A 17,648-nucleotide genomic window follows, 5' to 3' on the forward strand; every position below is an offset into this window, starting at 1 on the left:
ACCTGTAGGTGGTCCTATAGGATGCTACTGCTCCTCACAGGAGGACTAGGACCTGTAGGTGGTCCCATAGGATGCTACTGCTCCTCACAGGGAGGACTAGGACCTGTAGGTGGTCCTATAGGATGCTACTGCTCCTCACAGGGAGGACTAGGACCTGTAGGTGGTCCTATAGGATGCTACTGCTCCTCACAGGGAGGACTAGGACCAGTAGGTGGTCCTATAGGATGCTACTGCTCCTCACAGGGAGGACTAGGACCAGTAGGTGGTCCTATAGGATGCTACTGCTCCTCTGATTTGGATGGAATTGAGACACTGATCTCTTCCCCCCCTTCTCACACTATCCCCCCCTTCTCACACTATCTCCTCCTTCTCACACTATCCCCCCCTTCTCACACTATCCCCCCCTTCTCACACTATCCCCTCCTTCTCACACTATCCCCTCCTTCTCTCACTATCCCCTCCTTCTCTCACTATCCCCTCCTTCTCACACTATCCCCTCCTTCTCACACCATCCCCTCCTTCTCACACTATCCCCCCCTTCTCACACTATCCCCCCCTTCTCACACTATCCCCTCCTTCTCACACTATCACCTCCTTCTCACACTATCCCCTCCTTCTCACACCACCCCCTCCTTCTACACTATCCATCACCTCCTTCTCACACTATCCCCCCTTCTCACACTATCCCCTCCTTCTCACACTATCCCCTCCTTCTCACACTATCCCCTCCTTCTCACACTATCCCCTCCTTCTCACACTATCCCCCCCTTCTCACACTATCTCCTCCTTCTCACACTATCCCCCCCTTCTCACACCACCCCCTCCTTCTCACACTATCCATCACCTCCTTCTCACACTATCCCCCCCTTCTCACACTATCCCCTCCTTCTCACACTATCCCCTCCTTATCACACTATCCCCTCTTTCTCACACTATCCCCCCCTTCTCACACTATCTCCTCCTTCTCACACTATCCCCCCCTTCTCACACTATCTCCTCCTTCTCACATTATCCCCCCCTTCTCACACTACCCCCCCCTTCTCACACTATCCCCTCCTTCTCACACTTGCCCCCCCTTCTCACACTATCCCCTCCTTCTCACACTATCCCCCCCTTCTCACACTATCCCCCTTCTCACACTATCCTCCCCTTCTCTACTATCCTCCCCTTCTCACACTATACCCCCCTTCTCACACTATCCCCCCTTCTCACACTATCCCCCCCTTCTCACACCATCCCCTCCTTCTCACACTATCCCCCCTCCTCACACCCTCCCCCCCTTCTCACACTATCCCCCTTCTCACACAATCCCCCCTTCTCACACTATCCCCCCTTCTCACACTATCCCCCCCTTCTCACACTATCCCCTCCTTCTCACACTATCTCCTCCTTCTCACACTATCCCCCCCTTCTCACACTATCCCCTCCTTCTCACACTATCCTCTCCTTCTCACACTGCTGGATAGAAGAAAAAAACACAAAAGTGATTCTTGTTTTCACAAATGAGAAACATGATCTCTCTCTCTCTCTCTCGCTCTCGCTCTCTCTGATTGTTACAGTTTATAAGGAGTCATATTTCTGTGATTTGTCCAAGTGCTCTTTTCTGGAACTAGCTGTTACCAATAGTGTTGGAGTGGGCAAGGAGGGGGCGGGGCAGGGCAGGAAGTAGATCAGAGTGGTGGTGGTAACAGTTCAACTGTTTCTCTGTCAATGTGTTTTATGACTGTGTGTGCTTGGAGAAAAGGCAGGACAACCTAAACTGTTTGTGTGTGTTTGTGTCAGAGTGAGGTTGTGTTGAGGTGTGTGTGTGTGTGTACATGCGCACTTAAATGTAAGCTAGCCTGACATGCATCGGTATCAGTAGATGAATCGGCGATGTCACACTACACTGATTTTTCTGACACAGAGCTCGAAAACCTACTCTGGATTTACAAAAAGCGATGCAGGAAGGAGTACTACTTTTTAACTGTAATCCAGTGAAATGAACTAGTATTGCGCTCTTGTTTCTGACTGGGATAGTTGTGAACAGAACACTAAGTTGCTACAGAGAAAATGAATGATTGAATCACTGTACAAGGTGTAGTGTAGAGGTACATTTTCTAAACCCTGTTTTTAATTAAGGACTTGTCTCAACACCTCTGGTCTTTGATCGAGACACACCAGCCATGCGATTTACAACGGTCAACTTGCACTTAGTTACTTAAGCAGACCTCCTTTTACTCAAATGGTGAGATTTGTATGTTTTATTCTTGTTATTTTGTTGCTTCGTGCAAGGATTAATTTCCTCTTTCAAATATCATAAACGTCTGCTGTACTATCAAAAATGGCTGCACAGGTGGTGTTGAGTGGATCAGTGACGGGGCTCCATTCTGGTCACAACACGCCTGTTGTCTCACTGCTGACAGTCGCTGGTCAACGAGATCCAGGTTGTTCTCTGATGTTCTGGTGTGAGCCGTTTGGAAATCCTTTCTGAGACCATTATTGTTTTATTAGTTTTTTTGTCTAGTTCTCTGTTGTTTTCCACCTCCCTGTTTTCCTGACCCATTTTTGAAGACATCGCTACTCATTTAATATTCATAAATGTTTAATTCAATGAAAGAAAAAATGGCTGTTTCCCAAAAAGTTATTTCAATTAAAAGGATCCCATTGTATGTATTTGTATTTTGTGACTGTGTGTGACTGACTGACTGTCTTTGTGAGACACCTGTGTGCTTGTATACCTGTGTCTGTGCACGCTTGCATGTGTACTGTATTGCCTATGTACACATGCATGCTCTGTGCATGCTCTAATATAATCATGAAGTGCTACAATTTGCATACCGCCCCAACAGATCCATGGACGACACAATCGCCATCGCAATGCATTCTGCCCTATCCCACCTGGACAAGAGAAATACCTATGTAAGAATGCTGTTCATCGACTACAGCTCAGCCTTCAACACCATAGTGCCCTCCAAGCTCATCACTAAGCTCAGGACCCTAGGTCTGAACCCCTCCCTGTGCAACTGGGACCAGAGGCCTCATTTTATCAATCATGCATAGGCACAAATCTGTGCATAAACCACGAGTGGGATCATTAACACGCAAAGTGTGAGATTTATCAATATGAACGTTTGCTTGAGAGTGTGCCAAGTGGTGGAATAAGGGAACTGCTTGTCAAGCGTAGCCTAGTGAATGGGGAAAATATATGTTGAAAATGTGTGAAATTGTGAGTAAGTAATTAAATCATTTTTCGATGTCATTGTATTTCCATTGTGAATTCATGCAACATATGTTGACAGACTATTTCATATAATTTGACCACATCGGTGCATTTGTTACGATAATTATCGATATAAAGTACAGTAATTTGTGAAATTAGAGGCACGTAGGAAAGTGAAACCATTGTTGACATTCTATAAAAGACTGAGATAATGGGAAAGCTGCACTGAAATCTAACAGTACATCTCCCACAATCTTCTTATTATCAATTTCTTTCAACCAATCATCAGTAAGTTGTGTCAGTGCAGTATATGTTGAGCGCCCTTCTCTATAAGCATGCTTTTCAGCGGGATCTTGGTGATCTCAAGAACCCTCGATGAGCCGACGTTTTGAATGCAAACCAATTTCCATACACCATCGCACAACAGGTTGAAGTCAAGGGGGATTTCGTTGCCATCAATGAGTTCCCAAATACGAACGGATCAATAGACGACACCCACATCGCCATAAAATACACCATCCCAAACGAGTTCAACTATGTGAACAGAAAAGGCTTCCACTCACTTTAATGTGCAGGTGATAGGGTTATGTGATGCGCAAAAGACGCTGCTGAATGTGGTGGCCAGGTGGAACACACCTCATCACTAGGCTCAGGGCCCTGGGGTCTGAACCCCTCTCTGTGCAACTGGGACCAGGGGGCCTCATTTATTCCTTCTGCAGAAAAGCAATGTTGGCTTATACGCCTACAGGAAGGAGCTGTTGAGGATGGATGGCTTATTGATGAGCGTTGCTTACTCATTTGAAATATATTTGCCATTGCTAAAACAACTCCAATTGTCCTAATGCTCCTCTCTTTGTAGCTATGTTTTTCTTTCTTTGTGGCCAAGCCACAGCTGAGCAGCAAAATAAAACCTCTGACACTAGCACCTCTATTCTGTCTTATTTTGGTTGCACCGTTGTATTTCATGTTACAGTGTTGTATATTCCCCATGGGCTTTAAAGGGATGATTTTGACCCTATATGGTTTCAAATTCAAATAGCTAAGGTCATGCATGAACACTAAGGCTGAGAACAATTAGTATTTCCTACCTGCGTATAATGATCGTAGAATTGTTTGATAAATCACTCTTTTTCTATGCATACGAACATCTTAAATTCCGTTCGTAAGTAGTATTTTAGAATAGTTTCTATGCAATATTGATAAATACTGAAGGTAGGTAACAACACCTCTACCACGCTGATCCTCAACACGGGGGCTCCACAGGAGTACGTGCTCAGCCCCCTCCTGCACTCCCTGTTCACCCATGACTGTATGGTGACACACGTCTCCAACTCAATCACCAAGTTTGCTGAAGACACAACAGTGGTAGGCCTGATTACCAACAATTACCAACAGCCTACAGGGAGGAGGTGAGTGTCTTGGCGGAGTGGTGCCAGGAAAATCACCTCTCCCTCAACGTCAATAAAACGAAGGAGCTGATCATGGACTACAGGAGACAGCAGAGAGAGCACGCCCCCATCCACATTGACGGGCCTTAGTGGACAGGGTCAAAAGCGTCAAGTTCCTCAGCGGGCACATCACTGAGGACCTGAAATGGTCCCTTTACACTGACAGTGTGGTGAAGGAGGCGCAACAGCACCTCTTCAACCTTAGGAGGCTGAAGAAATTCAGCTTGGCTACTAAGACCCTCATGAACTTCTACAGATGCGTAATTGAGAGCATCCTGTCGGGCTGTTCACCACCTGGTACGGCAATTGCACCGTCAAGCAAGAGCAGGGCTCTCCAGAGGGTGATGCGGTTAGCCCAACGCACCATTGGGGGCACACTGCCTGCCCTCCAGGACATCTACAGCACCCGGTGTCACAGGAAGGCCAAGAAGATCATCAAGGACCTCAGCCACCCGAGCCAAGGCCTGTTCACCCCGCTACCATCTAGAAGGCGGAGACAGTACCGGTGCATCAAAGCTGGGACAGAGAGACTGGCCATCAGACTGTTAAACAGCCACCACTAGCCTGCCTCTGCCTAGTACCCTGCCCTCTGCCCAGTACCCTACTCTGCCCCTGTCACTGTCACCAGTCTGCTACCACCGGGTTCTCTTCCCTGCACCTTAGTGTCTGCTGCTCTATGTACATAGTCATTGAACACTGGTCACTTTAATAATGTTTACATACTATTTATATATCTACTGCTGTACAACATTTTACATTTTTATTGTGTGCTTGTTGACATTTACTGCATAGATTGATATGAATTAGGAACATAAGCATTTCGCTGCAGCAGCCATAACACCTGCTAAACTGTGTACGTGACCAATAAAATTTGATTTGATCATTATCAGCCTCCTCGGCACATTATGCCGATGCAAACTTGCAAAAACCTATTTGGCCATGGCACTATCTAGACACATTGCGGGAGCTCTGTTTCATTCTGTGAGAGAGGACACGTTAGTGGAGAGAAATGTCCCCTGATCTCCCCGTGTCCTCATCACCACCCCACCCACAGAAATGTAACATAGTCAGGAGTGAGACTCCTCGAGGGCATATTAATTGCAGAAGATGGATAATAATTTCACAAGTGGGATTTATTGAAAAATAGGCTATGCTTTGTTTTCCCCCGAGTGCTGGCGTGCCATTGGGGTTAACCCACTTGGTGGGAATTGTAATGAGGCTCATATACAGAAAGGCACTTCCCCGTGCTTTGACTACTCAGTCCCCTCAAACGTCCAGACCGTGCGTTCCGATATCTCCACTGACTCCATCCCACTTCTGACACAATGTAGCGAACGATAGAGCAGGGGAGCGAACGGCATCAATGGAGCTGTTTAAAGGGTTAAGTGCCTTGCTATAGGGCACAATGGTAGTAGATGGCAACTAGGATACTGATACATTCCTGACCTGTTAAGATTGTGTGAGTTGATCTTGTTTAAAGTTATTTAGTCTACGCAAAATTAAACAAAACTATATTCTGTATATACTGTCAACATATTATCCAATCTTCTAATACACACACACACACAGATTAATTCACACAGAGCAAGAATCAGAATGAATGACATCAAGAATGTGCTGCAGGTAGCTTAGTGGTTAAGAGCGTTGTAACTGAAAGGTCGCTGGTTCGAACCCCCGAGCCGACTAGGTGAAAAATCTGTTGATGTGCCCTTGAGCAAGGCACTTAACCCTAATTGCTCCTGTAAATCGCTCTGGATAAGAGCGTCTGCTAAATGACAACAACAAAAAATGAATTAATCAGAATGAATGACATCAAGTAGGCTATAATTGCTCATAATGTATGTATTCTTAGCAATCTTTATTGTGTGAAAAGAACTACCATGTTGTTCATTGACAAATAATATAACAGAGTAATGAAATTGTACTCTGGAGTGGTTTTCAGCGAATGTGTATGACCACATCCCCGAGATACACGAGCCACCGTGATGCTTTTTACGCACTCACCGCGTGGAACATGTGCGCTCGAGGAGCGTGGCCACGCCTCTGAAATGCTCTCACATGTTGCAGCACACGTTCATATCGTTCGCCCCCTAGCAAAACTGAAATCTGGGGTCTCTCATCCATGCGGGTCTCTCTGTAGCTGCGTCACAGCACACCTGAGAAAATACCAGAAACGATTATGACGATGTCTCATTCATAAACCATTTGTCGTTTTTCCATTCCAGAGGACAGTTTCATCTCAAATGCAATATTGTGCCATCCCTATATGTACGGTATTGAGCCTAGTGTGAGCTATATGGATAAATCAAAAATATATGCCCTGCTCATCGTCATTTGGTAAATATATCTATGAATAGCCTACTGCCCACGTGTGTGTGACTACGTGTATTTTTACACAGTATTATAGCCTGGTGTGTGTGTCTGTCTCAGACACATGCGCTCCCCAACATGTTGCTCTGATTTTATCCTAAATCCCGCCTACAATCAGTATACCTCCTCACGTGGATTAAACCATGTTGCCGACTGCACACGTGTTTACGCACGGGATTGGCCACAGCGCTGCCTGTCTATGATAGAAAGTCACTGCTGACCGGGGCATCACCACTGGGCTATTACTATTCAGATTAGGAGGAGGGTCTATGCGTAACGCTCATAATCATGGACGCTTTTTGTACGGCTCAGACGGAATATTGAACAGACAGGGCGTTCAGGCACGCTGCTGGTTACAGTGTATCGACTCGAGAACTCAGCGACAACATTAACCGGTGTTTGAAATACTTTTGTTACATTGTTATTCTGGATGAGGATGCCATACCAAGCAGGAGGTAAAACATTTTTCTACAGGATGGTACCCTAGCTAGGACTTGAAACTTGAGGAAAATAGTTATCTGCATGATTCAAAGATGCTTTGGTTGGTATCTGCCTATAGACAGAACGCTTGTCAGGTCCTAGGGCAGAGATTGACAAGGCAGAAGGCTTAAGGACAAGGACAGAATAAATGGTAAGACAAATTATAATATTGGCCTCATAATGATCATACCTCATACTTTTGCATGCATATCTCCAAATATCAACAGTTCAATAATTTATGGATTTTGTTCCAATATCTCCAACTGTATAGGCTACTGTTTAAATGGGTCGTTACACCAATTTGGTGCCTTTTGTGAAGTGTAACTTGGTCCACAAAAAAAAAGAACTTTGTTCAACTTCATAAAAAAAACACGTTTTCCCATTTTACGAGGTAAAAACAAAAAAAGACTACAGTAAGTGACCTATTAGGTACATACTAAAGTAACAGGGTTGACGTCACAGTCTTCATTTCATCTTAAATCGGGCATAAATCCCCTTGTGACAGGGGGATTGGAAGCTTGTTGTGTGCAACAGGGAGTGGCAATTGAATGCAAGCTTCACAAAGAAAATTGTTAAAACATTCTAGCCTGTCTATCAATGGGTAACTGGGTTGAGGTGTTATACTCGACCCCAGTGCCATGCACAGACATTTCGGGGGGCAGGTGCTCAAACTGTAAAAAGGGCACCTAAAAAAAATATATATATATATATTCGGCAACCGTGGTCACATACTTGTTGAGCAATTACGACTATTATTATTTAGTTACATAACGACAATAGATGGCCACATCTTAATATCTAATGAAATAACACATATTTTATGTGAATTTAATGAGGACTTGCTGGGCAGTGGATTCAGAACAACAATGACAAAAACGGTATACATTTTATTTTACCCAAAACAAAAGTGCACTTTAGAGACTGGGAGGGGCATGTGCGCTGTACAGGTAGAGCCCAATCTGTGCACGTGCCTGCTCGACCAGCTCAGTTTTTCACCAGAAAATTGCAAAAAAGAGTAGAACCAGCTAACATTTTACATTACATTTTAGTCATTTTGCAGACACTCTTATCCAGAGCGACTTACAGGAGCAATTAGGCCTGCTTTTACACTATGGTTTACACTATTAGTTCAATGTAGTTTCCACCATATTAAAGTTTCACCATATTAATGTGAGAGTTCAGTTCACTTAACAGGGTGACATATTAATGTGAGAGTTCAGTTCACTTAACAGGGTTGACATATTAATGTGAAAGTTCAGTTCACTTAACAGGGTTGACATATTAATGTGAGAGTTCAGTTCACTTAACAGGGTTGACATACAGTGGGGGAAAAAAGTATTTAGTCAGCCACCAATTGTGCAAGTTCTCCCACTTAAAAAGATGAGAGAGGCCTGTAATTTTCATCATAGGTACACGTCAACTATGACAGACAAAATTAGAAAAGGAAATCCAGAAAATCACATTGTAGGATTTTTAATGAATTTATTTGCAAATTATGGTGGAAAATAAGTATTTGGTCAATAACAAAAGTTTCTCAATACTTTGTTATATACCCTTTGTTGGCAATGACACAGGTCAAACATTTTCTGTAAGTCTTCACAAGGTTTTCAAACACTGTTGCTGGTATTTTGGCCCATTCCATGCAGATCTCCTCTAGAGCAGTGATGTTTTGGGGCTGTCGCTGGGCAACACAGACTTTCAACTCCCTCCAAAGATTTTCTATGGGGTTGAGATCTGGAGACTGGCTAGGCCACTCCAGGACCTTGAAATGCTTCTTACGAAGCCACTCCTTCGTTGCCCGGGCGGTGTGTTTGGGATCATTGTCATGCTGAAAGACCCAGCCACGTTTCATCTTCAATGCCCTTGCTTATGGAAGGAGGTTTTCAATCAAAATCTCACGATACATGGCCCCATTCATTCTTTCCTTTACACGGATCAGTCGTCCTGGTCCCTTTGCAGAAAAACAGCCCCAAAGCATGATGTTTCCACCCCCATGCTTCACAGTAGGTATGGTGTTCTTTGGATGCAACTCAGCATTCTTTGTCCTCCAAACACGAGAGTTGAGTTTTTACCAAAAAAGTTCTATTTTGGTTTCATCTGACCATATGACATTCTCCCAATCCTCTTCTGGATCATCCAAATGCACTCTAGCAAACTTCAGACGGGCCTGGACATGTACTGGCTTAAACAGGGGGACACGTCTGGCACTGCAGGATTTGAGTCCCCGGCGGCGTAGTGTGTTACTGATGGTAGGCTTTGTTACTTTGGTCCAAGCTCTCTGCAGGTCATTCACTAGGTCCCCCCATGTGTTTCTGGGATTTTTGCTCACCGTTCTTGTGATCATTTTGACCCCACGGGGTGAGATCTTGCGTGGAGCCCCAGATCGAGGGAGATTATCAGTGGTCTTGTATGTCTTCCATTTCCTAATAATTGCTCCCACAGTTGATTTCTTCAAACCAAGCTGCTTACCTATTGCAAATTCAGTCTTCCCAGCCTGGTGCAGGTCTACAATTTTGTTTCTGGTGTCCTTTGACAGCTCTTTGGTCTTGGCCATAGTGGAGTTTGGAGTGTGACTGTTTGAGGTTGTGGACAGGTGTCTTTTATACTGATAGCAAGTTCAAACAGGTGCCATTAATACAGGTAACGAGTGGAGGACAGAGGAGCCTCTTAAAGAAGAAGTTACAGGTCTGTGAGAGCCAGAAATCTTGCTTGTTTGTAGGTGACCAAATACTTATTTTCCACTATAATTTGCAAATAAATTCAATAAAATCCTACAATGTGATTTTCTGGATTTTTTTTTCTCAATTTGTCTGTCATAGTTGACGTGTACCTATGATGAAAATTACAGGCCTCTCATCTTTTTAAGTGGGAGAACTTGCACAATTGGTGGCTGACTAAATACTTTTTCCCCCACTGTATTAATGTGAGAGTTCAGTTCACTTAACAGGGTTGACCTTAAAATAAGGGACAGGTGTAAATGAATCACAAATCACATGAAATAAATAATAATCTTCAGTAACTTTTTCAAAGCAACAAAACTAGGGTTTTACAATGATGGTAAAAAAACTTGGAGAAATGTTGGGGGTAAGTGGGTTAAAATCTTCTTCCTAGAAGTCACAGAGGGTGCACTGAGGGACATGTCAAAATGCTGAATTTTGGGACTTTAGCAAGTCTGATTTATTGAATTTTCCATGTGGTCTATATTAAAGGGCACTTCATTTAATAAAACAGGCTTTTAAAATTAAATATTGGTGCACAATTTCTAATTCCCAAATACTATTTTCTGAAAACTTAGTGAGGGCTTTTAGTCATTTGCTTATGCCTAGCCGACTAAACTCAACTCCACAATTTACGATGGAGTTGAGCGGCAACTATTGTGGGCGGACTTGACCTCCGACGTCACATAAAAGGACGTTTCTATCAAAAACGACTGATTTGAGCACCCTGATTGCAGCTCCATGATTTCAGCACCCTGATTTCTGTGTAATTGTGGGATATTCTTTGGATGCTGAAATCATTTTCTTGTGACGTCAGAGGTCAAGGCCACCCACAATAGTCTCCGCTGAACTCCATCGTAAATCGTGGAGTTGAGTTTAATCGGCTAGGTTGTGAGAAGGAAACTGTGAACGATCTTCAGACCTGACAAACAAACTAAATTGTTATGTATACTTTGCAATGCTTCCATGTTATGATGATGAATATCATTCTGTGTATAGTGCACACATGTATCAATGGGGGTTGTTATTTCTGTGTAGCAACTATAGTGCCACTGCCAGCCAGCAATTACATAACACGGTTGGGGGAGGTACTTTGCACAGAGTCTGTCTAGCTCAGATGATCTTATCAAGTTACTCCTCCCTCATCCTAGGGTGTCTACACACAGGCTACGCCACGTTACAGCAGCTTATAGCAAACATGTGAGCCCTTACTCAGTGCTGCTTACTCCAATTACTCGCTATTCAAGTCATGCTGGATGGGCAGTGTGATGAGGTAGGCTTGTATAGCCTTTTTTTTTTTATGTGGCAACAGCAAACAGCTTAGACCATTAGGAAGTAAGGAAATTCTGTCCTATTTTTCTCCCCACATTTGTGATCCATAAACTGACTGGAAGATGTAGCCTAATGAAAAAGTTTGTATTTGATGTCCTTAATCAATCAATCTCTTGGGGAAATTATTCTGTCATGTTGGTATTCCATCATAAATATCTATTCTGATACCCTCAGGTTGAGCTTTAACAGTGGTAACACTGGGGGATCATTTAGTTTACAGGTCTGTTATATAAAGTAGAACTGGTGTCATGTATACGCTGGTGAAGCCTGTAATGTCGAAATTCGTTGCTTTTTAGCAATAAAGAAGCATTTTTGTCCTCCCAAGAGTGGCTGAATGTCCAATTTGTTCTCCAGTTCATACGCCTCTTTGGACTATGAGGTAACAACCATATACTTTTCTCCTTTGTACAAACTTTAGCCATCCATGCCCAAATCCATAATAGGGATATGTGAAAGCATCTTTACTCTACTGAGTTACTGAACCAGTCACGTAGTCCAGCATTAGTCATCAATTTGATCAGGAGGACACCTGGTCTCACTGCTCTCTTCCCTGAAGGTCCGTGATGCCAAAGGAGCATTTTGGGGAGCAGCCCGAGCGCGTACCCCAGGGCACCTCTAAGAATGCCAAGGATAAGAGTAACAGTGCCACTCTGCGGGCATCCCAGGGTGGCACTCACAGAGACCAGGAGGGTAGGAGAATGGGCATGAACGGGAGGATGTCACGCTCTGACTCAGAGAAGGACTCCGAGAAAGACTCGGGATACTCCGGTGAGTAACTCTACTTTTGTCCACAAGAGATATTCCCTTTTTTGCCCACAGCAAACATTGGCACCATGTGGCCCAGGGTTGGGATCAATTTGAATTGGCCCATAGAGATGTATAGAGATCGTTACATGGAAATAACCTGTTTTTGCATGGATACTGCCATTGAGGGCTTCCGCCATTTTAAAGTAGTCAACTGGGTGGCGATTCCTATGGGTTGGCAGCCATTAGCCAATGATCAGAGCATTGTCTTCTTCTTTCAAATTGGGTTGCGTATGGTTTGTAAATGGTTTTAAGCTATATGGCCGCCATCTAGTGGTCACAATAAATAAATGACACAAGATTTACTGCAGGTGGCGGTAAGTCACCAATATTAGCTTTACACTTTTTTCAAACATCAAAAGTAGAAGAAAATTGACTTTAAAATGGAGATGTCACAGACGACATAATGGCACAGATACAACGTTGCGATCTCTACACATCTCTATGGATTGGCCACACCCCACAGGAAGCTGAATTAGAATTTAATTAAAAGCGTTTCAAACCAATTCAACTGAGACATGAAACATGAAAGTGTCATTCATTTGACAAACCTTTTATTCAAATGATATGCCACTTATCCATGCAAAGAATACACATTCCATTAAAAATATTTCCGTTTGATTATAACTCAAAGATGTCAAACAGTATTTTCTTTGTAATGAGATGTTATATTGTTCCCTTCCATACTGCAGTGTTTGATCTATTGCATTCTGGGAATGTATTTTTTAAAATATATTTAAAAACATTAAGGGAATAATGAATTATTATAGACAACCCACAACATGATCTTAACATATTTACAGACCACTGTAATTATTTAAAATAGTTTTAGGAGAATGAGTTTTAAAAATGAAATATTTCAACCTTATGCTACATGGTATTGGTAACCATACAGTATGTAAAAAATAAACATTACTATGGTGAGTGATGTGTAGAATAAATAAGCCATTTGAATTTCATTGAAATAAATTATACTTCCTTTAATTCAAACTCTGCTTCCTGTAGGGTGTGGCCAATTCAAATTCAATAATTTTATTGGAATTAAAGAGCAATTCGCAACTCAATTAAGAATTATCCCCAACCCTGATGTGGGCCCAATGCAGGCTCAAATATTGATCCGATCTAGCATGGCCATATTGGGCCGATGCGACTTTGTTCGTCAGCGTTACAGTGAGTGTAGCCCTCAGTGTGTGTGAGCAGCCCATATCTGGTGAGTGGAGCCCTCACTTTGCCTGCTATAAGCTCACCCTTTGGATCAGCTGCCATTATTGGGCTCATTTGTGGACCACTATGAGCTCATGGACTTGGCCCTACAAAAAAAAAATAACAGTAGGACAACCAGGAAATGGAATCATTAAAAACGTTGGGACCAGCTGGGTTTGTGTATTGCACGTACTGGAGGAAAAGAAAAGGGGGGAACCTAGTCAGTTGTACAACTGACTACCCCTCTGAATCAGAGGAGTCCTACTGGTGTCATACATTCACCCAGCTACCTTAGGATGAATGCACCAACTAAGTGGCTCTGGATAGGAGCGTCTGCTAAATGACTCAAATGTAAATGTTTTAATGGCTGTGTCAACAGAATGAATCTCCTCCCCCTTTCATTTCTCTCTCTTACTCTCTCTTTCTTTCTCTCCTCCTTCCACCCCTCTCTTTCTCTTCCCCAGAGGCTGGTTCGGACTCGGTGCAAATTGATCTGGATGACCAGCGTAGCAGCGTGAGTGAGCCCCACCGGGCCCACAGCAGTAGCAGTTCCCTGCCCCACCGGGCCCACAGCAGTAGCAGTTCCCTGCCCCACCGGGCCCACAGCAGTAGCAGTTCCCTGCCCCACCGGGCCCACCGCAGTAGCAGCTCCCTGGGCCACAACATGCCCCCGTTTGAGGAGCAAAACCCCATCTACGTCTTCAAGAACCTGGTGGTTAAACCGGTGAGACACTCAGCCCTGAAAGCTTGTGTCATTGTAGATTACAATAATGTTTGGTTAGGGTTTGCATTGTCAATTATTTGTTCAAAGCATATTTTCCTCATCCCCTTCCTGTTCCTTTTATCTGATCTGTGAATGTAACCCCCTCCCCATGTCTTATCTGTGTTCTCTGGCTCCTGCTCTGCTCACAATACACCCCTGGTTATAACCTCCTGATGGTGTAGTCCGGACCAGAGGAACTACTGCACAGACCCCTGGCATGGGGGGGAGGATGGGACAGTCTGTCTGGTTTCAAGGCCCCCACCCAGCACCTGCTCATCCAAAAACCAGGGGTACCCTCCCCCGTCCTTGCCCCCTCCAATCTGCCAGATCCCCAGGGCCAGTCCAAGAAAGGGGGCAGTAGAAGCAACAAGAACCATACCAGCAAGAACTCCTACCTCCCCATCCTCAACTCCTACCCCCGAATCGCCCCCCACCCGAGGAAGGAAGGCTTAGAGCAGGGCAGAGATGGTGCAGGGGCGGTGAAGGAGAGCAGCAGAGAGGGCCAGAGCCGGAGCAAGAGGGTGTGTACAGAGGACAAGAGAGAAACAGTGTCCACCACCACTCATCTTCGACCACAGCAGCACCACCACCACCAGCGAGAGAGCAGAACCCAATCCCATTACAAAGTCAGCAGCAGCCAAAGCTCTTCCCCCCACCTCCCTCACCATTCCATGGGTGGCCCTGCATCCTCCACCCAGCAGGGATCTCACTGCTGCCACCAACATGCCAAACCCAGCCCCTCTCCCTCCCGCTCCAATGGTGTTGGCTCCCCATCCGTCATCAGCTCCCAAGCGTCCTCCTCATCCTCCTCGTCCTCCTCGTCCTCCGCCGACAGCTGGGCCCCAGAGGCCTCGATAGACCTGTCCGACTGCTTGTCTGACTGCTCGTTGGTGCGTCAGCGGCGCTTCCTCAACACGGCAGAGATCCTGAGCCAGTCGGGCCTGCTGGCCATCACGCTGCGCACCAAGGAGCTGCTGCGCCAGAATGCCGCCACCGAGAAAGAGCTGGCCCAGCTCCGCCAGCACGCCCAGCTCCTCTGTCTGGCAGCCCAGACCGGCCAAGAGGCCACCCAGCAAGGCCCCAACGACAGTCCCAGCCCCATGGACAAGCTGCTCCAGGCCATGGCCCAGTCGGGACGCTACCCGAGCCTGGACTGGACCTACTTTAATGCCAACGGCCACAACCATCCTGAGAAAGGAGACGAGGCTGAGAAACACAGCAGTAACAACAACAAGCGTTGCCCGTCTCAGAACCCCTTGGCAGCAGCGTCCCATGACGATGGCACGTCACCTCCGTCGCCACTTCTCGCCCTGTCTCCTGACCCAGAGGACCGTCCCAATGTTCTCGCCCTGTCTCCTGACCCAGAGGACCGTCCCAATGTTCTCGCCAGCCTGCTCTCCATCTTCCCCTCCCCAGGGTCGGGCCGCTAAGCCCCTGTGTGACCTCATCATGCACCCGGATAGCTCCACCCACCAGGCCTATTTATTCTAGCTCCTACGGGGAGGGGCTTCCATGGGGGACGTTTGACAGAGGTGCACGTGCCACTCTAGGGGGAGAAGCTGAGGAGAGAGGGGAATGCACTGAACTGTGCAAAACTGTGAATACACGATCTTAACTGTATTACATCTGATGGATCTTTTTTTTTCTTTACTGTTGACTTTACTACCACAGTTAAATCAATCATAATATTGCTTATTTTATTGATCAAATTAGCCAGGGTATTTCAATAATGAGAACATACAAATATGCTTCTTAGGTGACAATGTAAACAAACATGAGGGTCCATGAATGTATTATCCAATTTAGTACATTCAATTCTAGCAAATCTTATCTTTAAATGTATGAAATATAAATATTCTGCTAGTGCCCTTTTTAAACATAGAAAGGTTCCCTCAGTTGTAGTTTGCTTAAAACCCTTGGTAAAACGATAACAGCACACTAGGATACAAGGGGCGGACAAGCTTTTCAACATAATGGGAAAATGAACGCAGACCATTCCATTATCATTTTACTTCAGACGCTCCTTGACCGCCTTAGTGGCGCTGACAGTGTGAAGGCGGTCATTGACCTCCTCTACCGACCGTAACGGTTGTCTCCCATTAACCCACTCATCCCATGGTCAGTGCTACTGTGCTCTCTGGTCATTTGAGGGTTAAAGCCATTCTCAGAATAAAGAATGGCCTGCATGTAGCTTAGTATATTGCAGCTCTGAAGTGCTTTATATACTGTGGGGCATGTTCTCTCTTTGTTCAGTCATATTACCAGCCAGCACTTGTTTTAGAAGGTTTGGGATGTCCATATTTTGCAAGCTTCGTTGAATCCATTCTGTGCCATGTCAAGGACATGGGATGGGAAGAGACTCTGGTGTGACATGAGACTAGAGTCAGTTATCATGGATACAGACACTTTACTAGAGGCACATTGGTCATAATACCTGATTGAATTGTAGTTAGGCTATACAGTAGTCTGACTATTTTGATGTGCATGGCAGTGGGATATCACTGGCTATTTCTGTTGAATTTGGTATGCTCCTTCGATCCTATTTGTAAGTGTGTCACCTAAATTGCAGTATGATTGGATAATGATATTGTGGGTGGGGGTACGGACATGTAATATATGTTTGTCTGCAGCTTTATGGTGCATTAAAGGGGCAATCTGCATTTCAAACAACAATAAAGCATTCGCCCCGTCACCGATTTGTTAAAAAGCTGAGGGACGGGGCGGGGCTGAAGAAATGTAACCACTCTCAAATTAATAGGCAGAGTTATGGATGATAGGACTGAACATCGTTGAGATCAACATTATAGTTTTAACCATGTTTTGAGGCTATATCGTTTTTTTTTTTTCTTTTACAATTATATTGTTTACAGATTATAAAAAGGTTATATTTTGGGTTCAGATGGGATAGTACAGTTGAAGTTCATGAGGCATTTACACTGAGTGTACAAAACATTAAGAATGACTCCCCCCCACTCCCCCCTCAGAACAGCCTCAATTGGTCGCGGCATGCTGGCCCATGTTGACTCCAATGCTTCCCACAGTTGTGTCAAGTTGGCTGGATGTCCTTTGGGTGGTGGACCACGGGAAACTGTTGAGCGTGAAAAACCCAGCAGCGTTGCAGTTCTTGACACAAACCGGTGTGCCTGGCACCTACTACCATACTCCATTGAAAGGCACACACACAATCCATGTCTCAATTGTCTCAAGGCTTAAAAATCCTTCTTTAACCTGTCTCCTCTCCTTCATCTACACTGATTTGAAGTGGATTTAACAAGTTATATCAATAAGGGATCATAGCTTTCACCTGGATTCACCTGGTCAGTCTGTCA

At 44.8% G+C, this 17,648-nt stretch overlaps 1 protein-coding gene across 6 annotated transcripts; it reads left to right on the plus strand.

Annotated features, from left to right (window-relative positions):
* Nucleotides 1-6,927: 6,927 nt before the first annotated feature.
* LOC121541976 (CLOCK-interacting pacemaker) lies at nucleotides 6,928-17,187 on the plus strand. Of its 6 annotated transcripts, none has more exons than XM_041851395.2 (6): nucleotides 6,928-7,651; nucleotides 11,369-11,928; nucleotides 12,106-12,317; nucleotides 14,021-14,105; nucleotides 14,139-14,280; nucleotides 14,502-17,187. In XM_041851395.2, the coding sequence occupies exons 2-6, from the start codon at nucleotides 11,924-11,926 to the stop codon at nucleotides 15,747-15,749; spliced, it is 1,692 nt and encodes a 563-aa protein (XP_041707329.1). In that variant the 5' UTR covers nucleotides 6,928-7,651; nucleotides 11,369-11,923; the 3' UTR covers nucleotides 15,750-17,187. The 6 variants fall into 6 exon arrangements, with proteins under 6 accessions (XP_041707329.1, XP_041707325.1, XP_041707323.1 ...); XM_041851391.2 differs by having other exon boundaries at nucleotides 6,929-7,475; nucleotides 7,580-7,651; nucleotides 14,021-14,280; XM_041851389.2 differs by having other exon boundaries at nucleotides 6,929-7,651; nucleotides 11,846-11,928; nucleotides 14,021-14,280.
* The last annotated feature ends 461 nt before the right edge of the window (nucleotides 17,188-17,648 follow it).

The sequence above is a fragment of the Coregonus clupeaformis genome, chromosome 27 (assembly GCF_020615455.1).
Source record: "Coregonus clupeaformis isolate EN_2021a chromosome 27, ASM2061545v1, whole genome shotgun sequence".
Taxonomy (NCBI): Eukaryota; Metazoa; Chordata; class Actinopteri; order Salmoniformes; family Salmonidae; genus Coregonus; species Coregonus clupeaformis.